Source organism: Carcharhinus amblyrhynchos, chromosome 5 (assembly GCF_965287045.1).
Source record: "Carcharhinus amblyrhynchos chromosome 5, sCarAmb.v2.hapA, whole genome shotgun sequence".
In the NCBI taxonomy this organism is placed as follows: domain Eukaryota; kingdom Metazoa; phylum Chordata; class Chondrichthyes; order Carcharhiniformes; family Carcharhinidae; genus Carcharhinus; species Carcharhinus amblyrhynchos.
In genome coordinates this window covers 96,669,406-96,697,016 of record NC_137328.1, presented here as the reverse complement: position 1 = coordinate 96,697,016, position 27,611 = coordinate 96,669,406, and the positions used below count along the sequence as shown (strand labels likewise).

Below are 27,611 nucleotides of genomic sequence, written 5' to 3'. Positions count from 1 at the left end.
GTGCTGTACTTTTCTTTGTTCTTTCTGTTAGTTTTCAAAGGTTGGCTTTCTAAGCTCTTACTCTAATTTTTATCTGTAACTGTTCCACCATGCTCACCAATTGTGCAACAGTTAGATTATCATTAAAGAATTATAATTCAACTCAGACTGCTTCAAAAACACACTTGCATCAAAAGTAGCCATTACACTAACATCAATGTTACTCTATTATGGAAGAAACTTGACTGTTGCCTTTTACCTGTTCTCAGTAATACATCTTCAATTTGGGTTAAATCCCATGAGCCCCAATCGTATGTTATGACTGAGGTGAGAAGAGTGCACTGTCTGTCTCTGATCCCACTACTGCATGGTCACCACTTGGAATGAATTCAACAGCTAGCTATATGGCTAAATATGTGCTTTGCCCATTAAATCAGAATAACAATTCAATACCCAGGTTTCTTCAATATGCAACACAATTATTAGTTGATAATAAAGACAGACTTATCAAGTAGAAAGGCAAAGCTTATTAACCCGTGTGAAATAGGGAATTATAATAATTACTCTAAACGCGCTCACATATATCAGAAAATACAGTAAAGCAATATCGAGCAATTCTGCCAAAAGAAGTCTGTAGTTCAAGGGAAAAGGATGGATGGTGGAGTCCTTGAAATGGTGTCCACTATACGGTTGGTATCTCAATGCTTGTCGGGGAAACAATCAGTGACTCTTGCACTACTTTTCAGGTGAATTTTGAGGAAAACTTGTTGATTCAGTCGATTTCCCAAAGTAGAGTGATTTCGGGCAACTTCCATTCACTCTCTGCTTTGGGACTGTGTCTGGAGCTTCAGGGTGTCTTCTTTACTTAAGCAAGAGATCCTTCTCGTCTTTCACCAACGTAAATCATGTGAACAGTTCAGCAGGGTCAAGGGGTTTCCAGCTTCTTTAAAACTGTTTAATTATCTTTTCTTGCAAAATACTGTCTTCTCAAGGAACAGCAGCAACCAGAATTCTTGCCTTGACGGGACAGCGTCTTTTAAAAAAATACAAATTCTTCCAGAATGTTCGTACTTCCTTGAAGATGAACCATTTTCTGTGATTAAAGTTTTGATGACAACCTGCCCAGCTTTACCTCATAAAATAAATTTCTCATCCCAGGAATCAACCTAGTAAACCTTCTCTGAACTGTTTCCAATACAAGTATGTCCCAACTTGAACAAGGTAACCAGCCAGTTCTCTAGGTGCAGTCTCACCAATGCCCCACATTATGGTAACAAGACTTTAATGCCCTATCCCTTGCAATAAAGGCCAACACTGTGTTTGCCTTCCTAATTTCTGGCTGTAGCTGCATGCTGAATTTTTGTGATTCATGCACAAGAACGCCCAGGTTGCTCTGTACTTAGGAATGGACAATAAATACTGGGCTAGGAAATGATGCCCACATCCTGTGAAATAATTTAAAAAGCATTCTGCAGTCCCCCTCCATTTTAATATAATCCCATTTTCTATTCTTCCTGCCCAAGGATACAACCTCACATTTTCCCACATTATATTCCATCTGCCAAATCTTTGTCACACAGTTAACCTAGCTATATCTCTTTGCATTCTCCTCATAACTTGCTTTCCTACCTATCTTTGTATCATTTGCAAATGTGTCTTCAAACACTCAATCCCTTCATCCAAGTCATTAATATAAATTGGAATTAATTGAAGCCCAAGCACTAATTCACTTTGTTATAGTTCACCGACCTGCAATTGACTCATTTATACCCACTCTGTTCCCTGATAGTTAACCTGTCTTCAATTGGGGATGATAGGGGAATGGGATTTAATGGGAGTTAAGACACCAACAGCAGTTTTGGATGATCTCAAGGTTAGGGTGGGTAGAATACAGGAGAGCAGCTTGGAGTGCTCTGAATTGTCAAGTCTAGATGGAGCAAAGGCATGAACAAGGATTACTGCAGAAGAAAGGCTGAAACAGGGGCAAAATTACAGAGGTGGAAGCAAGCACTCTTAGTGACAGCATGAAAAGGAAATCAGAATCTCACCTCAGGGTCAAATGTGACAAGAAGATTGCAAACAGACTGGTTTGTTCTCAAACTGCTGCTAGGGAGAAGGATGAAATTGGTAGCCAAGGAATGGAGTTTGGAGCAGGCTCCAAAAACAAAAAAGAATATTTCGATGGGAGGAAACTGCCATTCACCCAGTACTGGATGTCAGATAAGCAGTTTGATCACTTAGCAATGATGGATTGGTATTGGTGAGGGAGAGTTAGGTGTTGTCACTGTATATGTAAAACTAACACTGTACTTTCAGATGATGTTACCAAGGTACAGCATATAGATGAGAAATCCAATTGATCATGGATTGTAAAAGGTCATATCAACAATCAAGACAACATTAGTGTTTCTTTAGATTATCCACCTAGTCAAATCCACTATTGCTTGCTCCTCATATCCTTTAATATTTCAGTTATGAAAGGAGACTGGAGAGAATAGGGTTTTTATTAGATTTGAGAAGATTATGGAATGGTTTGATTGATGTGTTCCAACAGTTATAAAGTCATAGGGGTTTACAGCATGGAAACAGGCCCTTTGGTCCAACTTGTCCATGCCACCCCTTTTTTTAACCACTAAGCTAGTCCCAATTGCCCACACTTGGCCCATATCCCCCTATACCCAACTTACCCATGTAATTGTCTAAATGTTTTTTAAAAGACAAAATTGTATCCACCTCTACTACTACCTCTGGCAGTTTGTTCCAGATATTGACCACCCTCTGTGTGAAACAATTGTCTCTCTGGACCCTTTTGTATCTCTCCCCTCTCATCTTAAACCTATGCTGTCTGGTTTTAGACCCCCTACCTTTGGGAAAAGATATGGACTATCTAGCTGATCTATTCATCTCATTATTTTGTAGACCTCTATAAGATCACCCCTAAGCCTCCTAAGGTCCAGGGGAAAAAGTCCCAGTTTATCCAGCTTCTCCGTCTGACTCAAACCATCAAGTCCTGGTAGCATTCTAGAAATCTTTCCTGCACTCTTTCAAGTTTAATAATATCTTTTCTATAATACTTTGACCAGAACTGTACACAGTTTTCCAAGTGTGGCCTTACTAATGACTTGTACAACTTCAACAACTCCTGTATTCAATGTTCTGACCAATGAAACCAAACATGCTGAATGCCTTCTTCACCACTTGATCCACTTTCAGGGAGCTATGAACTGAACCCCTAGATCTCTTTGTTCTATAACTCCCTCCAATGCTCTCCCATTAACTGAGTAGATCTTACTGTGGTGTGATCTACCAAAATGCATCACTTCACATTTATCTAAATTAAACTTCATCTGCCATTCATCAGCCCACTGGCTCTATTGATCAAGATCCCATTGCAATCCTAGATAACCTTCTTCACCATCCATTGTGCCACCAATCTCGGTGTCATCTACAAACTTACTACAGTTACTACTTACTGAAATACATGCCTCCTAAATTCTCATCCAAATCGTTAATATAAATGACAAATAACAGTGGACCCAGCACCAATCCCTGAGGCACACTGCTGGACACAGGCCTGCAGTTTGAAAAACAATCCTCTATAACCACTCTCTGTCTTTCATCAAGACAACTTTGTATCCAATTGACTACCTTAGCCTGGATCCCATGAGACATAACCTTAAGCAACAACCTACCATGCAGTACCTCTCCAACGACATAGGTAGCAAAAGGGATGAGGTCCTGAAGTGTGAATATAGAGACTTAGGCAGAAGGCTAAAGTGCAGGACCTTGAGGGTAGTAATTTCTGGACTACTGATGGCGCCATGTGCTAGTGAGAGTAGGAATAGAAAGATTAGGCAGGTGAATGTGTGGCTTGAGAGCTGATGCAGGAGGCAGGGGAGTTGTCAGAGAGATTGCTCCCTAATTTCCCACATCTGGCAGGAGGAGCATATCACTGCCCTAACTGCCATACTGCCCCTTTTTACAGTTAAAAGGATAAAATAATTATGATAAGGTAAACAGTATTAATTGTTTCAATTGGTCAGTGAGATGGCAAGAAGCACACAAATTCAAGACATTTACAAATATAATGAAAGGTATGATCAGGCATGAGTCTTTCTAGTGGAGTGGTTAGAATGTGAATTCCCTGTCAGAAACAGGAGCAGAGTTGATTTTGTCTACAAAAAATAGTTGTACTGTTTGTTGAGAAAAGGGATATTATAAGGAAATAAGGAAAGTTGGATCAGATTTTCATTTTCGCTTTCCAAAAACAGATTTGATGAGCAAAATAGCTCGTTTTGTTCATCAAAGTTCTAAGAACAGCCTGATTCAACTGAAAGTAGCGAGCAAAAAAAAAACCCCAAAAATATCATTTTTTATTTATCTAAGATGCTGTTGGGTGAAGCAATTAGTTGTTGAGCTGAAGTCTGGGGATCTTTTTCCTCATTGATTGGTGATATTTCTGTTGGAAAGCAGCAGACACCAGATATATATGGTAACGTGCTGGAAAGCTCGTAAGAAGCAATCTGCCACCTGTCATGTTGGAATTAGGGTTCTCATCTTTCTGGGACCTGTCAAAGAGGTTAAAATCAAAATTCAGTTTTTGGTAGAAGAAATTATCTCATCTTAGCACGTTCAGGAGTGGATATCTTAACATTAACAAAATAGTTCGCAGCTGTGGTTCCATATAAGAAAGGTTTTATTCAAACAAAGCAACTTCTAGAAATTGATCTATTCTGTACATTGCAAAAACATGAACAATTAAAAGGATGATACAAGGTTCTAAAGACTACTTGTTTTATTAGGATACTTTTACTATGATTTTATTTTAAATCCTTAATAATTAATGAAGAACTGAACGATATTAGAAGATACAAAGACAGTTTCAAGTCAGTAACAAGCATGACCATCATGGGCAGATTGTCTTTCACTAAACATTATATACAAAAAAAATGGGTCATAACTTAAGCTTAACTCACTTACGCCCCATATTCCATGACCTTTTAAGCCCTGTAAAAGTAAATGGCTGGTCAATGCTCACACATAATTAATGGCTATTTGGATGTAACATTAGAAAGGAGAAACAAGGTGCACAAGGGATTGGGAGAGACAGATAGAACTAGAATAAGAAAGAGTCAGGTATCAGAATCAGAGGGAATATAATATGGTTTAAATTTTGTTTTCAATGCGTGTATGTAAACACACGGAGCATGCTAAGTATGTTCAGTGCGCTGCAGCTGCCAATAGAAATACTGCAACACAATGTTGTGGTAGACCTGGCTCAAAAAAAAGACAGGACTTAAATCCCCTGGATACACTGTGTTCCAGAAAGATAGAGAAAGAGACAAAAGAGGGGTGTCACATTGATCAAGAATGTTACGGTGCTGGATGGAGAAGATGTCCTAGAGGGGTCAAGAACAGAATCCATATGGGTAAAAGCTAAGAAACAATAAAGGTATCATTACCACTACAGGATATTTGCTATAGGACATTACAGAGTCTAACAGAAAATACAGAGTATTGAAAAAAAACAGATATGTTGCCAAACATTTCATCCATTCTTCTGTTTGCAGGACAAACATTAGAATGCCAAACTTCAAATGATCACAAGTTATTGTATAGAAGAAAAGGTTGTCGCTTGGTTGAAAAATCAATTCTAGTCAAGACATTGTCATGGAGAAAGCAGTGGGGAACTGTAGGCTCTCCATGTTTCTGAATAATTCAGAAAAGGCTAATGGCTTGAACTTGTTCCATTTATTTTCAGGGAACAGATCATTGCTTCTCTTGCTTCTAGTTTGGATAATTATCATAAATCGGTTGTTTGTGCAGCTATTGGTGCACTCAAGATTGGACAGCACTTGCTGAACACAATAAAATCGCATCTAACAGATGTGTTGTTTTGGGTTTTGCAAGTGGGGGTTGGTTGAGCGGAGTCTACTATTAAATGTTATTCCATGATTATTCAACAAGAACTGTCCAATCATGACTGCACCAATAGTTACACCAACAGCCAATTTAAGGTAATTGGTCGAGCTTATAACGTGGCTCATTTACGCTTGCTTATACACAAACAAAAGGAATATGTCCAAACCTTGTACCTTTGTTAAATTACCCAGGAACATGGAAAGCCTATGGTCCCTTGTTGCTTTCTCCATAGCAATGCCTCAGCCAATTAAAGTTCACTTGCCAACCAATCAGAACCCTTTCCTGTAGTATAATTTACGATCATTTATAATTTGGCATTCTTGCATTTGTGCTGATCAGTCAAGTAGAAAAGCTTCAGCAACATTATCTTTTTTATTATTCATTCAAGGGATGTGGGCTTCATTGGCTATGCCAACATTTATTGCCCATCCCTAATTGCCATTGAGAGGATGGTAGTGAGCTGCCTTTTGGAACCACTGCTGTCCATGTGGTGTAGGTACACCCCCAATGCTGTTAGGGAGGGAGTTTGAGGATTTTGACACAGCAACAGTGGAAGAACGACAATGTATTGTCCACCACCATTCACAGCTGGAGGTGGAGGGACTGCAGAACTTAGTTGGTTGTGGAATCACTTAGCTTTATCTATCACTTGCTACTTATGCTGCTTGCTGTGCAAGTAGTCCTGTGTTGTAGCTTCACCAGGTTGACACCTCACTTTTAGGTGTGCCAGGTTCTATTCCTGGCAAGTCCCTCCTGCATTTTTCAGTGAGCATGGGTTGATGCCTCGGCTTGGTGGTAATGGCAGAGTGAGCGATATACTGGGCCATGAGGTTACAGATTGTGGTTGAGTACAGTTCTGACGCTGCTGATGGTCCACAGTGTCTCATGAATGCCCATCTTGAGTTGCTAGTTCTGTTTGAAATCTATCTCATTTAGCACAATGGTGGTGTCACACAACGTGATGGGTAGCTTCCTCAGTGTTAAGATAGGGCAATGTATCCACAAGAACTGTGTGGTGGTCACTCTTATCAATATTGGCAATGGAGAGATGTATCTGCTGAGACAGGTTGGTGAGGATGAGGTCAACTATGTTCCTCTTGTTGGTTCCCTCACCACTTGCCACAGTCTCAGTCAAGTAGGGATGTCCTTTAGCCCTCAACCAACTCAGTGCATGGTGATACCACCAAGCCACTTTTGCTAATGGACTTTGAAACCCCCACCCAGGGTACATTCTTCACCTTTGCCACCCTCAGTGCTTGCTCCAAGTGCTATTCAACATGGAGGATACTGATACATCAGCCGAGGGTGTGTGGAATGTGGAAATCAGTAGGAGGTTTCCTTGCCCATGTTTGACCTGATGCCACGAGACTTCATGGGGTCAGCAGTCAATGCTGAGAACTCCCAGGGAAACTCTCTTCTGACTGTATGCTACTGTCCTACCGCCTCTGCTGGGTCTGTCCTGCCGATGGGTGGTGGCAGTGAATGAGACATCACCTGTAAGGTATGGTTTCATGAGGGTGACTACGTCGTACTTGTCACTGACCATGCCACTGCCTCCCTACGTCTTTCTTTTCAGCAGTATTCAAGTTCTGTTTTTACCAAACAATTGTTTAAATAAATAGTAGTTATACTGGGGGACTTAAATTATACTAATCCAGACTGGGATAGTAATGGTGTAAAGGTCAGGGAGACAGAGAAGTCTCTGAAGTGTTTTCAGGATAAAATTCTAGATCAATATGCTTCTAGTCTAACAGTAAGGAGGTCTTGCAGGACCCCGGATCTAGAGAATGAAGTGGATCAAGTGTCATTTAACAGACAGTGATCATAGTAACACAAGGTTTAGGTTAGCTTTGCAAACTCAGCACAGGCAATCACCCAAGGCTGGAACTGAACCTGGGTCCCTGGTGCCGTGAGGCTGCAATGCTAACCATTGTGCCACCGTGCCCTGCCTCCAGTTCTGTGACGTTTTGTGTGGCTCGTCTGTCCTGCTGCTGGGGAACCCACTAGGGTGGGGTGGGGGAAGGGTGGGGCGGGGGGTGGTGTTGCCTTCGTTGTGACTGGAAAATCCCAATGATGCAAAGGACAGGAAAATCCCGCCAAAGGTGTTTTCAAAATAATGTCAGGTTGATAATAGACATGAGGACCAGACTGAATGTAGAAAGCTTAGAGAAGTGAAAAAGAGCAAATATGAGAAGAAACTGTCCTCTTAAAGGAAAGCGAATCCAAATGTCTTCCATAAGCATGCAAACAATAAAAGGGTAATGAAAAAAGTGGTGTGGCTGAATCAGGATCAAAATAGGGGATTTTTGCATGGAGGCAGAAAGCGTGGTTGAGATAATACAAAATGAACACTTTCCATTTTCATCACCAAGGAAGAAGATATTGCCAAAGTCATCGTGAAAGGGGATGTGGTGAGATACTGAGTGGGTTAAAACTGGGAACGAGGAGGAATGAGAAAGTGGTTGTACTTAAAGTTAATGTCACTACAATCAGATGTGTCTCAGAATACTGAAGAAAGGAAAAGTGGAATTAGTGCAAGCACTGGGAATAATCTTGCAATCCTCTTCAGATGCTTGGCTGGTGCCAGCGGGCTAGAGAATTGCAAACACTACAAACATGTTCAAAAAAGGGTGTAAGAATAAGCCTGGCAACTGCAGGCCAAATGGGTCAACCTCAGCAGTGGGAGAACATTTCAAAATGATAATGCGGGACATTCACTGGACAAGTGCAAGTTAACTAAGGAAAGGCAGCACAGAGTCGCCAAAGTAAAACCATGTTTAACTACCTTCATTGAGTTTTTTGATGAAGGAACGGAGAGGGTAAATGTGCTGTACATGGACTTCCAAAATCTTCTGATAAAGTATCACAGGACAGGCTTATCCAAGCCTGTGAATAGGGACACTGACAGCGTAGGCACTGAGTAGCCATAATGACAGGAAACAGAGAGTAGTGTTGAGGAGTTGTTTAAAAGACAAGAGGAAAGTATGAAATGGGGTTTCTCAGGGGTCAGTGCTGAGACCATCTCTATTTTTTAAGCTTCATTAATGCCCTGAGGCTGGTTAGCTCAGCTGGCTAGCTAGCTAATGTGTGTTTCAGAATAATGCCAACAGTGTGTGTTTGATTCCCACTCTGGCTGAGGTAGATTTGGGACCTGCCTCTGAGAGTGGAAGATAAAGGTAAAGAACACTGACAAAAACTGCCAAGAAAATGGCTCTGGGTGAAGCATCAGCAGCCAAGGAGCTGCCTTCAGGCTGACGACCCATGATGTGACAGGAAACAATTTCAACATTTCCTGATGATACCAAACTTGGAAATACTGAGGAGTATAGTAATAGACTTTATGAGGACGTGGACAGGTTGGTGCTATGGACAGACATGAAATTTAATGCAGTGAAGCGATACATTTTGATAGGCAGAAGGAGGAGAGGCAATTTACTATATGGGATACAATAGTAAAAGGGGGTGCAAGGGCAGAGCAGATAAATGCACACGGATCATTGAAAGTGGCAGGATAGGTTGAGAAAGTGGTTAATAAGGCACATAGAAACCTGGCTTTATAAATCATGGTATTGAGTACAAACGCAAGGTAGCTACGGTAAACCTGTATGTAACAATGATTTAACCTCAACTGGAGGATTGAGTCTAGTTCTGGGCATCACACCTTAGAAGGAATGTAAAGGCTTTTGAGAGGGTGCAGGACAAAAATGGCAACAGTTCTAGAGGTGTGGGACTTCAGTTACTTAGTTAACTTGGAGAAGGTGAGGATGCATAGGATGCATATGACAATGATCAGATGATCTATTTTTGTAACGTTGATTGAGGGATAAATAATGGCCAGGACACTAGGGAGAGCTCCCTTGCTCCTTGTCAAAATGGTGCCACAGGATCTTTTACATCCACCACAGTAGGCAGATGGGGATTCAGTTTGTCAACTCCTCAGAAAGTTAGCACTTCCAACAGTGCAGCACTGTACACTGCAGTGGTGTACCAGCCTTGATATTTCTCTGAAGTCCTGCAGTGGGATTTGAACCCTGAACATTATGGTGCAGAGGCAAGTGCTACCAATTAAGCCACAGCTAACACTGGGCTGGAGGAGGTTGAATGGAGATTTGAAGGAGGTGTTCAAAATCATGAACAGCCTGATCACAGTGGGTAAAAGATCTGTTACCATCAACAGAAGTGTCAAAAACCAGAAGACACGATTTGGGGTGAATGACAAGAAAACTAAAACTGAAAGCAGCGAATAGGTCGGATCTTTTATTTCAGTCTTTCATGGGGTGTGGGCATCGCTGGCAAGGCCAGCATTTGAAGTTTATTTATCAGTGTCATAAATAGGCTTACATTAACACTGCAATGAAGTTACTGTGAAAATCCCCTAGTCGCCATACTCTGGCGACTACATGGGTACACTGAAGGAGAATTTAGCATGGCCAATGCATCTAACCAGCACATCTTTCGGACTGTGGGAGGAATCTGGAGCACCCAGAGGAAACCCACGCAGACACGGGGAGAATGTGCAAACATGACAGTCACCCAAGCCGGGAATTGAACCCAGGTCCCTGGTGCTGTGAGACAGCAGTGCTAACAAGTGTTCCATTGGGCCACCACATTTGTTGCCCATCCCTAATTACCCTTGAACTGAGTGGCTTGCCAGACCACTTAAGAGTCAACCACTTCACTGTGGATCTGGAGTCACAGGTAAGCTAGGCAAGGATGGCAAATTTCCTTCCCTGAAGGTCACTTGTGAACCAGATGGTTTTTTTTACGACAGTCAACAATGGTTTCATGGGCTGTGGTGGGATTTGTCCCCCAGAACATTAGCCTGGGCCTCTGGATTATCAGTCCAGTGACATTACTGCCATGCCACCATCTCCCCAATCTGAAATGCAGTGGGCTGTGAAGGCAGATTCAAAAAGATGGACAGTTATTTGAAGGGAAATAAACACAGGGCTCCAGGGATAGGGTGGGGCAGTGGGATTATCAGTGTAGCTCTTACAAAGAGCCGGCACAGTTATGAAGCCTAATGGCCTCTTTCTATGCTGTAACCAACATACGATACCATTGTAGGACATTTGGTGTGGAACTGACACCTTCAAGAGAAGAGGACATATATCAGTAAGATTTGCAATGGATCGGTGGATTAAATATTTATTTTAATTTTAAGTGGTAAATGATTGACCCTCCAACTAAAAGCATCAGGTAGTGAGTGATCTGTTATGGATATTTTTCAAAGACAAATATCTTTCAAGCGATCTTGCGCTAGGTTTTTACTTGCGCTTGAGTGCTTTACTTCAATTTTAGAATTTTAGAGTTTGAAAACTGCAATTTAGAAAGAAGCCATGTCAGGATATGTGACCTTGAGGATCTGTCCTGCATTGTTTCTAATTTTCATCATACTATTCTTCATTCCTGAAAAAAAAAATTCCAGTTAAAACTTGTTTCGAAGTTAAAAAGAACAAACATAATTGTTTAAATTTATAGCCTAACAGATTCCTTATGCGTGAAGGTGGCTATGGTGACAACTTTAATTCTGATTTGCTCCAACGGTTCACCCAATAAATTTAAACTTGATAAAAAGTGGCAGACTCATGGAGACAGAAGCACAAAGTTATAAGTAGGGACCCATAAATGGACATTGCACTCCTGTGTGATTCTGTCATGAGGAAAGATTACTGTTTAGCTAAATAAGATGGTCAGGTAACATTCCAAGCTGGGATACTACATGCAAGTTCCAATGGTAGGATTAAGAGTCAGGTTACTTTACCTGCAGAAGACAACGCTGTAATATGAGGGAGGACTTTCGCTGGGAGGGGGCTGGCAAATTCCATTGTAATCATTTACAACTGGTGGTGGCTCTGGGAAATAAGGTGGCGGTGGTGGAAGGACCAACACAGAGTTATCTGAATGAAAGTAAGAATACCCATCTGGTTAACACAGATTCCAATTCACCCAAAATATCATCTTACATTTATACGATATTTTTAACGTTAAAAAACCATCTATCTGGCATCTGTGAAGATAATGTGGTAGCAGGGTGGCACAGTGGTTAGTACTGCTGCTTCACAGTACCAGGAACCCAGGCTCGATACCGGCCTGGGGTGACTGTCTGATTGGAGTTTGCACACCCTCCCCGTGTCTGCCTGGCTTTCCTCCGGGCGCTCTGGTTTCCTCCCACAGTCCAAAGATAAGCAGATTAGGTGGACTGGCCATGCTAAATTGCCCCTTAGCAGGGGCAATGGGTGGGGTTACGGAGATAGGACCTGGATGGGATTGTGGTCAGTGCAGACTCGATGGGCCAAATGGCCTCCCTCTGCACTGTAGGGATTTTATGATGTACCATGACAGATTAGTCATGGTACATCATAACAGGTGACGTACACTTGACAGTGATCAAAAACTTGATCAAAAGTAATTTGGAGGATATGTTTGAAGAAAGATTTGAAAAGTGGCGAGGTTTATGGAGGGAATTTCAGAGACTAGGCCCAAGGCTTTGCCTCCAATGGCAGAATGAAAGGGGGGAGGGGGGGAGCAGGCAGGGCAGGGCAAGTATACAAAAGGCCAGCATCACAAGAGTGTAGTGTGCCAAGGAGCACATTTACCCAGGGCCAAGAAAGCAGAAGAGGAAATAGATTTCTGAAGGAGGTTGCTCAGAGAAGGGAGAAGCCATTGCTGAAGGAAACATGCCATCAGCACATTTCTTCCATAGCTAGGTAAAAATGGAACAGGAGAAGCATGGCAGAGGTTGAGGACATCAGTCTTCACTTAAATCAGGACCAAAAGCTGTGAAAAAGAATTGAGCAGAACTGGAGGGAATCACACAAGATGGATTTAGGAAAGTGGGAGATGCGGCAATAGTCAGCAAGGACTGAAGGAGCAATAGCAGGCATTTTGAGAGGAAAGGATGTGATAACATTGTGAGGATTCAAGGATGGTGCCTGACAAAAAGGAACCACTTAGAGCAGAGTGAGCTTAGTAGCCAAGAAAGGGAGTTGGGTGAGAAGGAGATTGAAGAGGCAGGAAATGAATTGCTTTGGCCAGTGGAGCTTGGGGTGAGGCTCATAAGGGTGAGATACAACAGAGGCAATTTGAACCTCAATCAGAGTTACAAAGAGATCTGTAAACTTCTCATTTTCTTTTTGAGGGTGAAGGATGGGGAAGTTGCATTTAAACAGAAACTTGGTTTTGGAAAAAGTTGTGGCCTGTGGTTAGGCTTTGAGGAAAAGTTAAGATTTCTTCACATCCTACATCAGCAGATAAACAGTTTGGTGGCCCAATGACAAAACGGTTCATTGAGTTGGGTTGTTGACATTGGTAACATCACAGAAGAACAACCTCTGGAGCAACATGGTTTAATAAAAGATTACACATGATAGTCATTAAATTTTGAGGAGATTTTATAAAAGCATTGAATCGGAGAATTGTTCTGATCTCTATTGGATCCCCCAACACTAGGTGTCACTGTTGCTCATTCAAGCGGTGTCTAACTCCATTTTTCTAGATGACACTGTCCATTAAGTAATTAATGTAATTAAGTACGAAAAAATCTTGCAAATTTTAAGGGAAGCACAGATAAGCATTTCTCAAGCACTTGTGCTTACCAAAGCCTTTTACAGCCAGTGAAGAGTGTAGTCATTGTTGTGATAGAAGGAAGTATTTGTAATCAGCCTTCCTCTCACACAGAAATGTTGTAAGGCGTGGCAGAGTTACTGTAAGAGCTCTGTACTGCTCCTCCATCTAATTCTCCACCCCTCAGCCATGGTTATAACCTCAGCAAGTTAAAAACGCTTCATGAGCTGTTAACATTTATCTGCCAGTCACTGTGCTTTGAATGGAGATATCTGGTCAACAAACCGTCATGAAGGACAGTAGTGGGATATTTCAATTCAATTCTAATCAAGTGTTTCAATTCCTGCAGCAAAAGGAGTTAGTATCTGAGGGGTTGAATTATTTCCTGTGAGTTCTAATTGTCCTTTCAGCAAGCTCTGCCCCTCACAAGCTGACACTTGGCACCAGCATCGCTCACACCAACAGTTCCAGCTTAAGAGCTGCACCCTAGAGTGCTGTCATTTTCTCATGTACTTATCACTTAAAATCATTTTCCCCCACAAATAAATTGGAGAAAACATCATTCACAGAGTTGTTATAGCCCAGAAGGAGCCCATTTTGCCCTTTGTATCAGCACTGGCTCTCTGAATGAGAAATTCAGATCACCCACCTTCTCTCCAATACCTTGCACATTTCGTCCTTCTCAGAAAGCAGTCTAATTCCCTTTTGCATGCTTCATTGAATCTGTCTCACCACAATCTCAGTCAATGCATTTCAGATTCTAACACTCGCTGTGTAAAAAAGATTTTGCTTGTGTTGCCTTTGCTTCTTTTGTCAATTAATTTACATCTGTGGATTCTCATTCTCCATTATTGCATGAGTGGGAACAGTTTCTCCCTAATTACTCTGTCCAGGCTGTATCAAAACTTCACTCAACCTTCTCGCCTCCAACAGTCCCAACTTCTCCAATTTATCTTCATAACTCAAGTTCCTCACCCCTGGAACTATTCTAATATTTTTCTGCATTCTCTGTAATGCTTTTGTATCTTTTCCAAAGTGTGGTGCCCAGAACTGGACACAATACTCCAGTTGAGGCTGAACCAGTTTTTTTTTGTACAAGCTTTTTAAATAACCTCCTAGCTCTTATATCCTATGCCTCTATCGATAAGGGTTAGGATACTGCATGCTTTATTTACAATGTTCTCAACTTGTCCTGCAACCTTCAATGATGATGCAGTCCTTCTGCTTCTGCACCCCCTTTAGAATTGTACTCTTTATTTTATATCATCTCTTCCCACCAAAATGAATCACATTATGCTTCTCCACATCTGCCACTGTAGATCACTGCCAAGTGTAGATCATTAATATATATCAGGAAGAGCAAGGGTTCCAAAACTGGTCCTTGGGGAACTCCTTCCTAAGTCCGAAAAATATCCATTAACAACTATTTCCGGATTCCTGTCACTCAGCCAATTTTGTATCCATAGAATCACAGAGTCATAGAGGTTTACAGCATGGAAGCAGGCCCTTCGGCCCAACCCATCTATGCCGCCTTTTTTTTAAAACCCCTAAACTAATCTCAATTACTCGCATTTGGCCCATATCCCTCTATACCCATCTTACTCATGTAACCGTCTAAATGCTTTTTAAAAGACAAAATTGTACCTGCCTCTACTACTACCTTTGCAACTTGTTCCAGACACTCACCACCCTCAGTGTGAAAACATTGCCCCTCTGGACACTTCTGTATCTCCCCCCTCTCACCTTAAACCTCTGCCCTCTAGTTTTAGACTCCCCTACTTTTGGGAAAAGATATTGACTATCTCGCTGATCTGCGCCCCTCATTATTTTATAGACCTCTATAAGATCACCCATCAGCCTCCTATGCTCCAGAGAAAAAGTCCCAGTCTATCTAGCCTCTCCTTATAACTCAATCCATCAAGTCCTGGTACCATCCTAGTAAGTCTGTTCTGCACTCTTTTTAGTTTAATAATATCCTTTCTATAATAGTGGCCAGAACTGTACACCGTATTGCAAGTGTGGCCTTACCAATGTCTTGTACAACTTCAACAAGACGTCCCAACTCCTGTATTCAATGTTCTGCCCAATGAAACTGATGAATGCCGAATGCATTCTTCACCACTGTGTCCACCTGTGACTCCATTTTCAAGGAGCTATGAACCTGTACCCCTAGACCTCTTTGTTCTGTAACTCTCCCCAACACCTTACCATTAACTGAGTAAGTCCTGCCCTGGTTCAATCTACCAAACTGCATCATCTCGCATTTATCTAAATTAAACTCCATCTGCCATTTGTCAGCCCACTGTCCCATGTTGCTATTATCTCTTTTATTCCATAAGCTTTATTTTTGCTCACAAGTCTGTTGTTTGGCACTGTATCAGATGCCTTTTGGAAGTCCATGTACGCCACATTAACAGCATTACCCTTATCAACTCTCTCTGTTAGCTCTTCAAACCATTCCAGCAAGTTACTTAAACACAATTTTCTCTTAAGAAATCCATGTTGGTTTCCTTCATTAATCAGAATTTGTCCACATGACTAGCCATTTTGTCCTGAATTGTTTCAATCAGTTTCCCCACCATCGAAATTAAACTGATTGGTCTGTAGTTGCCAGGCTTATCTTTATACCCTTATCATAGATAATCATAGAATCCCTACAATACAGAAGGAGGCCACTCAGCCCATTGAGCCTGCACCCACAACAATCTTACCCCTGTTTGAACAAGGGTGTAAAATTTACAGTTCTCCAGTCTACTGGAACCAACCCTGAGCCTAATAAAGGCCAGTGTCTCCGCAATTCTCACTTCCCTCATGTATCCCACCCATCCTGGTACCTTATCAAATTTAAGTACTTACAGCCTATCCAATAATTCCTCATTATCAACTTTAAATCCTTCTAGTATATTAATTACCTTCTCTTTTACCATGGCCTTAGTAGCATCCTGTTCCTTGATGAAAACAGTTGCAAAGTATTCATTTAATTTCAGTTGCTTGATACCATACAACATAGTTGTATCTGTTTTTATATTCAATGTTCAGTACATATTGAAAACACAAAATAATAAAACCAATGTTCTGAAATTAGTAGCCTGGAAGTTTAGCACATACTCATTAAATTTCTTGGTCCATTATCAGCCAATGGTTAGGTTGATTTGGCTCTGTTAGACTGTCCCTTAGTGTCAGGTGGATTAGCAAGGTAAATACGTGGGGTTAAGGCCTGGGTGGGATAGTTGTCGGTGCAGGCTCAATAGGCTGATGACCTGTTTCTGCACTGGAGAGATTCAATGACTCTTCTCATATTGAAAGAGCCCAATTTCATCTCACTAAACCCAGGTGGAAAAGATGAAGGTGGTTACTACATTCTCCTTAAAGCACATGATGGTTTAGAGTCCCAGATGTATGTTTCCACCGGACTTTGACAGGCAGACAAAAGTTAACATTTCAGGAAACATTTTAACTTACTGAGGTCTCTGCCCATGGCAGATTGATGAGGAATTAGGCAGAGCCAGAAGAAGGGTTATACAACTCTTTTAAATGCTCTGCTACCTGATTGAGAGGAAGGCCTATTACAAACATCACGCTGAAGCAGTAATTACACATCAAAGTTCACCATTGACTGTAAACTGTTTTGGGGTGCACAAACTACTATATAAATGCAAGTTCCTTTCACTATTTACTGCTGTTTCATTGTCCATCTTTGGAAGGTGTAGAGATATATAACTCACAGATAAGCACCAGTTTTCGTCATTTCACTTACCTATTGCAATTTGACATGCTCCTGATCTCTGTGGCTGTTGGTTATTTCCGGATGCACATTCTTCCTCTGCGCTTAATGCTACCTTCTTTTTGACATGGGAAATTAGTAAGAAGCAAATGCCAATAAATGTTACCACTGGACCCATAATTTGCAAGAACAGCAGTTTACACTTCTCATTTCCATTAGTTTTACTAGTTAAATTGAATCCTTCACCTTCCATGGTGCCAGGGCAGGTGATTGCCCACACTCCAATCATTGTTAACAGCACTCCACTAAAACAAAAGAGGACACCAAAGATGAGGAAACGGGCAAAGGTGTCCTGTTCGCTGCAAGAAAGAAAGCACTGTTGATCTGCTGAGTAGACAAGTTGCCTCAGATTAATTAGAGTGGTGGATCTTGATAGCAGTATGAACACCAATGCAATACCACATAAACCTGGTCCTGTTGCCTTTAGGATCACATTGCAGCCGCCACCATTACGATCACATGACTGGAACCCAAAGGTGGCAATAATGACTCCAGCGGATAGAAATGACACCCCGAAAATGAATAGAATGAATCCTGTTTTATAAGAGCTTCTATCTCCCTCTATTCTCTCCAGCGTTGGAACAGTACGCATTATCGACTTCTCAGGATTGAAATCTCCTTCTTTAATCTGAGGTGGCTGAACCTGTGAATTGAATTGAATTAAAAACTGTAGCAAGTTTTGTTTTAACATCTATGATATCAAACATCATAATCATTCTGCCTCTAAAATACATTATCGGCACCACCTTTCATTGAGTACCAGTCTGTTAATTAACAATTGTTGTTGGTACAGACTCGATGGGCTGAATGGCTTCCTTCTGCACAGTAGGGATTCTATGAAAAATAGAAAATGTTGGAAATACTCAGCAGGCCAGGCTGCAAGGATAGAGAGAGAAACAGAGTTAACATTTAAGGCCAATTTTAATTTCAGATTTTTGGCATTCCACAGCATTTCAATTTTGTTTTAGGTTATTAACTGGATACATTTTTGTTGTAAATCCATTTTGTTTTGTGAATTAACATCTGCAGTGCAATATTGAAGGAGCGCTGCACAATTACAATCTAAAGGTTGATCAAGCTGAGGCCTTGTCTCCATGTTGAGGTGGATATAAAAAAAGTAGGAAATAGGAGCAGGAGTAGACCATGTGGTTTGTTGAGCCTGTTCCACCATACAATATGATCATGGCTAAACTGTGGTTTGATCTTCACTCTCCTGCCTGCTCTCCATATCCCTTAATTCCCTGAGAGACCTAGACTGGAATTCTTCAACCCTGCCCACAGCAGGGGTTCCTCAGTCCCTCTGCTGTGAATGGAAATCTGACTACGCACCAAATTCTCCGTTCTCGTTGGCAGTGGTGACGGGGCATACGAGACCAGGGAATTCTGGCCCCCAAATCTGTTTCAGCTTTATATCTCTGTACACTCTTAGTTAGAGAGGTCCAAATATTCACAAACCTTTGAGTGAAGTAATTTCATCTTATCCCAGGCCTAAATGATCAACCCATTATCCTGAGACTGTATCACCGTGTTCTAGTCAGGGGAGCCTAGTGCACTTCCATGAAGAAAAGAGAAGTTCCCTCATGTCGTGGCTAACATTTATTCCCCAACCAACACCATCAAGCAAATTAACTAGTCATTCTCCTTGAAAAGTAATCTATTGAAGCACTTTGAGACATCTCGAGGACTCAAAAGGTGCTGTGTGAATGCATGACCTTTCTTTTAATAGTTCTGCAAGTATTAAAAGTTTATATGTAATACGTATTGTCAAGGTAAAAGATATCACCCTGACCACATGGAACAAAACAACCCTGTCAAGCATGAACATTTGGATAAAGATTAACTTCTAGTTATTCTTACTTCAACCTTTGCTGATTTCATTTACCTATTTCAATGTGTCTACTGCAGAACAAAATTACTGTAGTATCTTGTAAAATAGCAACCACCAGAAACGTACTAAGTTTCACTGGCTTTCCTGAACTCCCATTATTGCATTCTTCATTAATGCAGGAAAGAAATGAAATGGAGTCACTCACAATCTGTACAAAACAAAGGAAAGCAATTAAAAACGTGGCACAAAATGCTCAGCACAAGGGAATTCTTAGAAGCTCATGTAAATACACATTGCTTTCTTCTTCAGTGAAAAACTCCCCAAATGGAGGTAGGGGATAACTGCCTGTCCATAGCAAGTCAAAGAAAGAATATTTCACAAAAGTGAGCTGTCTTTGCCTCTTTCTGGTGTCTCATCCTCCTTGTCAATACCCTTCAGGATCTTAAATGTTTCAATCACATCACTTCTTATTCTCCTACACCCCAGTGGATACTAGTCTAGCCTTTCTTATTTTTCTTCATAACACAACCCATCCATTCCTGATATTAATCTAGTAAACTTCCTCTGACTGCTTCTAATGCACTTACATCCTTCCTTAAATAAGGAGACCAATACTGTACACAGTTCTCCAGATGTCTCACCAGTACTCCTTTATAACTAAAGCATAATCTCCCTACTTTTAATTCTCCTCAAAATAAATGATGACATTCCATTAGTTTTCCTAATTACTTGTTCTACCTGCATATATGAACAGACTATGTGGGACTTGAATCGTAGGAGAATGAAGTAGCTCCCAAGAATGAGATTAGGCATGAAGGTAGTAACAACAATTTGCATTTACATAACATGTTTATTATTGTAAAATATTCCAAAGCACTTCACAGAAGTGATCAAGCAAAGTTTGAGCCCAACCCACAAAAACAGATGTTAAAGATAGATCACCAAAATCTTGATAAAGGAGATTTTGAACAGCACCTTAAAGAACAAGAGGGAAACAGAGAGGCCGAGGGTGGGAATTCCAAACTTGGGGTTCAGGCAAATAGAGATATAACTACCAAAAGTAGAGTGAGAAAATCCGAGAAGGACAAGAAGTTGGAGATGGAGGGGTGGAGAGATCGCAGAGGCTTGTAGGTCAGCAGGAAGTTACAGAGATATGCAAGTGATTTGATAACAAGGATGAGAATTTTATTATTGAGGAATTGACAGGCCAGGAGTAAGTCACTGAGAACAAGGGTGTTGGGTGAAGAGGGCTTGGTGCAAGTTAGGATACTGGCAGTAAGAGCCCCGGATGAGCTCAGGTTTATAGAGGGTTCAGAGGTGTGCGTCTGGCCAGGGCAGCATTGGAGTAGTTGAGATAAAAAGGGGGTTGAGATTAGGAGAAGAATAAGGACATATTTAGCTTAATGGGCAAGAGCAAAGGTTATGGGTAAGCAGCAAAACAGATGTGTAACTTGGTGATAGATAAATTTGTGATCTTCCCCCACATCTTGTTCATGGAGTGTGGAGGGTTTAAAAAGTTTTACTCATACTTCTTGCTATCAAATCAAGTTCACTTGGTCTTAGACTGTCAACTTGAACATGAATCAATGCTCCTTTGATCAAAGTTCTATTTAGTTCTGACTTTAATTATTAAAATTCAGAATATCTAAGGCTGCCTTACCCAGCAGCTACCACCAACAATCTACATTTATATAGCACCTTTAAAGTAAAGGAACAACCTCAATCATTTCAAAAGAATGTACAAGGAGCCAACAGTGTGACTGGAAAGTCTCACTCTAGTACTTGTGAAGTGCAACATGCATTAAGCAGACCAAGGCAGTTAAGTGCAACTATCCTAGTCCAATGTATCCACGAATGCATATGTACATTCCTGCCGAACCGTTGGTACAAGGAGCACACATTAGTTTAAGAAAGAAAGATTTGCATTTATATGGTGCCTTTCACAAACTCAGGATGTGTCCAAACGCTTTATAATGGATGTGTTACTTTTGAAGAACAGTTTGTTTCAGTATTGGAAATGAAGCAGCCAATTTGCAAATGACAAGGTGAACAGAAATTAAATCCTGGCCACACAATCTGTTAAAGTGATGGGTGGTTGAGGGATAAGGCAGAAAGGGGAGAGTTTTCATCTTCTTCTGTGAAAGCATGCCTTGAGATCCTTTAAGGGGACATCATTTAACATTTCATCCAAAAGGCATCACTTTCTGAAAGTTCTGAAGTGTTAGCCTGGATTATATGTTCAAATCTCTAATGTGGGACTTGAACTGATAACCTTCTGACTCAGTGGTATCATTAAACCACAGTGTAAAAGTTCCTCGCTGGTATACACTTCAAATGTTGCTGTGGACTATAATGGAGTTACATCACAACCATTGAAAACACAAAATGGCATAATATAGGTTCCTGGTGGTGGGTTTACGCCATTTGGGATTTGGTACGTTCGGGCATTAGGTACCATCCAAGTTACAATTGCATCTGACTTTGTTTTGCAATGTAACTCAGAATCTTGGTTTAAAATAAACACAGTAGGAATTTGTCTCAGTGATTCACTTTAAACTATACTAAGATCCTCTCGCCCAATCTAGAAGCAACATATGAATCCACTGAATTCCTCCACAACTAACATGAACAGTTTTGTGTCTCTGTCCATAAGGAACTACTGTAGTGATTTCTGTAAAAAAAACTCCAGTAATTATTTTCAGGCAGAAATCCCACAAAAGACAAACTGTTCATATTACCCAATTCAACATTTTAAAAATGCTATTATTCTGTAACTTCTGACATTGTATATACCACTGAGACCAATAGCTCTTAAATCACTCCCAGCCCGGCAAAACTTCCCTGGCCCCCAGTAAGGGACAGACACGTTTACACAAAGTTTGAGTTCCTCTCTCAGTTTTTACTTATTGGACTGTCTGGTGAAAGGTCACCTATCTGACACATTAACTCTGGGTCTAATAGATGTTGCCTAACCTGCTGAATTGTTCCAAGATTTTCTATTCTTTCAAATTACTGTGATTTTTTTTTCAGAACACAAGCCAGAGCACCTATTCCCTTGAAACGTCTAAAAGAATCCCGCAAAAGTACTTTATATAGGGTGGCCTGGGGGCCTTGCCTCTACTCTGCGCTGTCAAAGGGGGAAAAAAAAGCTTGCATTTACAGAGATCCCTTTCACGATCCCTGGATTTTTCAAAGCACTCTGCAGCTAATGAAGTACTGCTTGAAGAGTAAACACTGTCGTAATAAACAGGAGATATTTTGCATACAGCAAGGTCCCACAAACAGCCATGTGATAATGACCAGATAATCTTAGGCAATGCTGGCTACATATTGGCTCGGGTACAGGGGAACAATTGCCTGCTGGCTTTTGAGATGCTACATTTTACTGCAGAAAGGGGCCTCATCTGAAAGTCAACACCTTCCACAGTTTTTAAAAGTTTATTTATTAGTGTCACAAGTGGGCTCACATTAACACTGCAATGAAGTTACTGGGAAAAGCTGTCGCACTGCCTCAGTGATGCACGGAGTTCTATCTAGATTTTGACAGAGCAGTTGTTTTAAAACCAGTGAAACGGCACTGAACTTGCAGCCCATGCACGTTTAAACCAAGATCATCTCCCAATCTGTGCGGATTAGATGTTCACAGATTGACTTTAGCTAACACCATGCTGTGACCAGGATGATGGAAGGTGGGGATGCAGAGTACATTCCAATTTACAGGTAAAATAGGGAGAAATCTAAACGCTATTAAACATAAATGTCAGTGATTTTTCAATTAGCTAGATGATTGAGCCAGGGTGAAAATGTTGAGTGGAGAGCAGTGCTCCAGGGATTAGTTAACAAGAGTCGAAAACTCTTCCCTTTTCCCTGCAAGTTCAAACTGAACCACTCAGCTATGTTCAATCCGTGCCAGCTCCCGCCAAGCCATGCAGTCAATGTGTGGGCATTGAAACTGAGCCGGAGCAGAGACAGGTGTTACCTTGCTGCGCTGTGCGGAGCTCCTCTGTAACAACTACAGTCACCGGGAACCATCGGGCTTCCTCCGGCTCATCTTACACATGTAACGCCGACCATCTACCTGGGAATTTGTAACCAGTTTAACACGGGCAGCTCCACGGCTGTTATTTATATCGAACAGAATTGAGAAACCTTCACGCCCCAGATTCCAAAGAGATAGTTACGTTTCACCCAGTCTAGACCTTTGAGACCGCTCTCAACTCGACCTGACTGGTCCCGTCTGGATCCACATCCCTGCCCCCATTCTCCTTTCCCGACCCCGGGATGTATCTGATAGAGGAGACGGACTCACAACCTGCTAAATCGTCTTGCCATCATGGGTTGGCTTATAAAATAATGACACATCTGGGCTTCAAATGTAGCATTACTGACCAAGATTCTGGTTTTAAAAAATACACGTTGAGCAAGTTTTCACAATCTTACATGCTTAGAATCCCTACAGTGTAGAAGCAAGCCATTCAGCCCATTGAGTCTACACTGACACTCCAACAGAGCAATCTTATTCAGACCAATCTTTTTGGGAGCACTTTACCCAGAACGCTATCCCCATAGACCCAGATATTTATAACCTGTCAATCCCCCTAACCTACACATCTTTGACTACTAAGGGCCAATTTAGCATAGCCAATCCAGCTAACTTGCTCATCTTTGGACTGTGGGAAGAAAGTCACACAGAAAAAAGGAGAACGTACAAACTCCACACAGTCACCCAAGGCTGGAATTGAACCTATGTCCCTGGTGCTATGAGGCTGCAGTGCTAACCACTATGCTACTCAGGATACCATTCAGTTTGTTGCAGCATTCATTCAGATGGTGGCTAATCTGTAGCCAAACTCCATCCATACTCTTTAATATCTTTAACCAACAAATACCTGACAGGCCAGACTTCAAATTATAAACTGAACTTGCATCTACTACGTTCTGTGAGAGAAAATTCCACATTTACCCTTTGTGTTTCGAGTTTATTAACTTCTCTCCTGAATGAGATTCAAAGATTATATTCTCTTAGGAAAGTGGAAAAATTCTTTTTCCATCCTTTCTATCTGAACAAGTAATTATTTTTGTTGCAAATAAATACATTATTCATTAAGTATCTGGAAAAAATTACAAACATTTCAAAATGGCCATCATACAAACTGCAATGATATTTGTATTTTCTACATAGACCATGTAGCACTCTGAGGTGCTTCAATACTTAAACAATATATATGTTTCAATATTATTTCTTTGTCAGAATTACAAAGCTAATGCAGAGTGGGCAAGGCAATCCACTAATCCATCTCCTTGTTTCCTCCAAAAACCAATTGAAATTGAAATCAATCTATGGTCCCCACAAAAAAGACATACTAGATCCAAGATAACAAGAACAGGCATTAAGCCTGATCTCAGGCTTGATCCTACACTTGATCTTAACCAATACTTACGTAATATTGCCTCATTATTCAACCCATGGAACCATGGTAATATTCTGCCAAAGCTACATTACACTGTCTCCAAGGCCAGTGTACTGCTTTTAAGATGTGGTTCCTCCAACCCTGGTTACAGTGTTTAAGATGTGGTCAAACCAGGATTTTGCATAGCTGCAGAAAAAAAAACTTCATTTTTCAATCTTTTAGATATAAAAGCTAACATTCCATTATTCTTTTTGATTTTCTTTTTAAACCTTCTACAATTTAGTTATTTTGTGTACCACGACTGTCTTTTCTTTTTGGACCTCGACTGTTTCAGGCTTTTCACTATTTAAGAAATACTCTTTTGGACCAAAAAGGATGATCTCATAATTACCTGTGTTGAAATCCATCTATCACACTGCTTTTATCAGCACCTCTTTGTAACTTTATGCACCTATCTACTTTATTTATTACATCATCTGTCATTTTGCTCGAGGCAAACCTGGATATTATAGCTCTCTATTATCTTATGGAAGTCAGAATACAATGATTATTGAGGCCCCAGCACACCACAAAGCACTTATTCCTAATCATCTCAAAGACATTACCGATACAGCCCATTACACACAGAGCCCAGCCTATTACACAGACAGTCCAATACACATCCCATTACACAGAGTCCAATTCACAGCCTATTACACCAAGAAGCTCCAATACATAACTCATTACATAACAAGATACTGATACACAGCCCAATCTGATGTACTGCCTGTCCAAAGATAGTCAACACTTTGAGAGTTGTCACTTCTTAATTTTTTCCGCATGACTTAAACCAGTATGACATATGGTTAAAAACCATTATATAAAAGCAAAATACTGCGGATGCTGGAATCTGAAACAAAAACTGAAAATGCTGGAAAATCTCAACAGGTCTGACAGTGTTTGTGGAGAAAGAATAGAGCCAACGTTTCGAGTCTGGGTGACCCTTCGGTAGAGCGAAGAGCCAAGAAAATCAGAAGAGATTTATACAAAGTTGGCGGGGGGGGGGGTTGTGGAATGATTGTAATTGGACAAAGGAAATGTAAATGATAATGAAGAAGGCTGAGAAAGCTGCTAAAAGTTTCCATTCAGTGGTCAGAATGTGTGAATGACAGAACAGAGGTACAGATTGTTAAGGGACTGCCTGAGGAATGTGACAGTTGCCCTGACAGTCCAAAGAAAGTGGGAGGAAACTGAGCACCCGGAGGAAACCCATGCAGACACAGGGTGAATATGCAAACTCTACACAGTCACTCGAGGCTGGAATTTAACCCGGATGCCTGGCACTGTGAGGCACTGAGTGGGAAGCAGTCCAAGGGCAATGCTAAATTGACCCTTAATTTCAACGGGACTAGCAGGGTAAATATGTAGGGTTATGGGGATAGGGCCCAAGTGGGATTGTTGTCGGTGCAGGCTCGATGGATCGAATGGCCTCCTTGTGCAAAATAAGGATTCTAAGATTCTATGTCAATTTTAAAATTTTCATCCCTGTTTGTTTTCAAAACCCTCTGTGACCTCACTCCTCCCCATCTTTGCAATCTCCTCCCGCCCTATAAACCTGGGATATTGGTTCTCCCCCTTAATTTTCAGAACTCCACCATTTGTGATGATGCTTTTAGTCTCTAAACTTTGAAATTCCCTCTGTAAACCTTTCAGCCTCTTTATCACTCTCTCTCTCTCTCTCCCCACCTTTAGGATGGTGATTCAAAGCTACCATTTTGATCATCTGACCACGATCTGCTTATGTGCTTCAGAATCTAATTTTGTTTGATAATATTTCAGTGAAGCACCTTGAAGCACTTTGTCACATTAAAGATAGGATATAACCTGAAGATTTTTTCTTACAGTCTCCTCACACAGTACAGGCAAAACATAGCTAAAAAAGTTCTGGAAATGTTACTAGGAGCTAATTAAAATTAAAATCTCAGAGACATGTTTTGAGTGGTACAGGCTGATAGACTTACCAAGGGGCACCACTGACATCATTACCCAGCAAAAAGGCAGCTCAGCTCACTTGGCTTCTGAAGGCGAGTTAAATTTCAACGTTGGCAACATTTTGAGTGTCGTGTTGATGACAGTTTCTGCATTGGACAACCAGTTGAAAGTAAGCACCCAGTGCCCAGTATCCAAGGTTCCAAAATAGTTCCTGATCTGTATTCTTTGATCTCAGCTGGGGCAGGAAACTGGGTATTAGAATTGCCCACAGTTTTCTCAGACTAATAGCAAACAGAGTAAAATACCAGCCAGGTTTCCATTCCTGAGTGCTATCCAATGAACATGCTTATGGATGCGTGTCAAATGACAATGCTTTTTTTATTCATTTGTGAGACATGGGCGTCACCGGCTGACCAGCATTTATTGCCCATCCCTTGTTGCTCTTGAATTGGGCTCAGTTGTGATCTAGTCTGGGTGCAGTAGCCTGCTGCCACTCAGTATCTAGACTGACAACAGAGGAATGGTTAATTTAATGATTCTGGATAACTCCTGGTGCCTGTGGAAGAAAATCTCGATGTGGGTATGCCGGCGTTGGACTGGCGTAAACACAGTAAAAAGTCTGACAACACCAGGTTTTAGTCCAACCTATTTATTTGAGTATATTATCAAATAAATAGGTTGGACTAAAACCTGGTGTTGTCAGACTTTTTACGAAGAAAATCTCAGCAGAGGTTTGCCTTCAAATGAAAAGAAGGAATGTTTAAGGCAAAATTGGTAAATGATTTGCAAGGCAGTGCAGTGGACTTCTGAACTTATAAAATTTTGTAGCTTACTTACTTATCCTCCTCTTAGTCCCTGGGGGGACATATGAGTGCGAAGTACTTATGCCTCCTTTCTGCATCTTTAGCCACATTTTGTGCTTTGTCCCATGAGGTGATGAAGGGCTGAATGGCCTTCTCTTGCTCCTAGTTTCTATGCGAGCCCCATCTTACTCAGCTTGACCAGCACAGTTCCATGCCATGTAGTCTTTGGCCTACCTAGCTTTCCCTTCTGTGGTGGTGTTCGTCTACGGGCCACTTTGGCTATTCTCTCTAATGGCACTTGGAATATGTGACCCTACCAGCGGAGTCAGGGATATTTGATCTCATTT

General features: G+C 41.1%; 1 protein-coding gene across 7 annotated transcripts; it reads right to left on the bottom strand.

Moving 5' to 3' along the window:
* Positions 1 to 437: 437 nt before the first annotated feature.
* Positions 438 to 26,797, bottom strand: LOC145343208 (transmembrane protein 171-like). 7 transcript variants are annotated; one of them, XM_080189255.1, is made up of 5 exons: positions 18,707 to 18,815; positions 17,225 to 17,894; positions 11,666 to 11,801; positions 11,258 to 11,310; positions 4,433 to 4,547 (listed from the first exon to the last, which is right to left on the bottom strand). In XM_080189255.1, the coding sequence occupies exons 1-4, from the start codon at positions 18,725 to 18,727 to the stop codon at positions 11,298 to 11,300; spliced, it is 840 nt and encodes a 279-aa protein (XP_080045381.1). In that variant the 5' UTR covers positions 18,728 to 18,815; the 3' UTR covers positions 4,433 to 4,547; positions 11,258 to 11,297. The 7 variants fall into 7 exon arrangements, with proteins under 7 accessions (XP_080045380.1, XP_080045384.1, XP_080045383.1 ...); XM_080189254.1 differs by lacking the exons at positions 11,258 to 11,310; positions 18,707 to 18,815 and adding an exon at positions 26,491 to 26,797 and having other exon boundaries at positions 438 to 4,547; XM_080189258.1 differs by lacking the exons at positions 11,258 to 11,310; positions 18,707 to 18,815 and adding an exon at positions 23,059 to 23,264 and having other exon boundaries at positions 438 to 4,547; positions 17,438 to 17,496.
* Positions 26,798 to 27,611: the final 814 nt, after the last annotated feature.

Coding starts and splice junctions, on each gene's coding strand:
- LOC145343208 (XM_080189251.1), bottom strand. CDS start 18,727: ATGAAATTACTTCACTCAAAG. Junction 17,895..18,706: donor TGAAATTACTTCACTCAAAG/GTTTGTGAATAT, acceptor TTCAATTCACAG/GTTCAGCCACCTCAGATTAA. Junction 4,548..11,665: donor TACAGCGTTGTCTTCTGCAG/GTAAAGTAACCT, acceptor CCTCTTTGACAG/GTCCCAGAAAGATGAGAACC.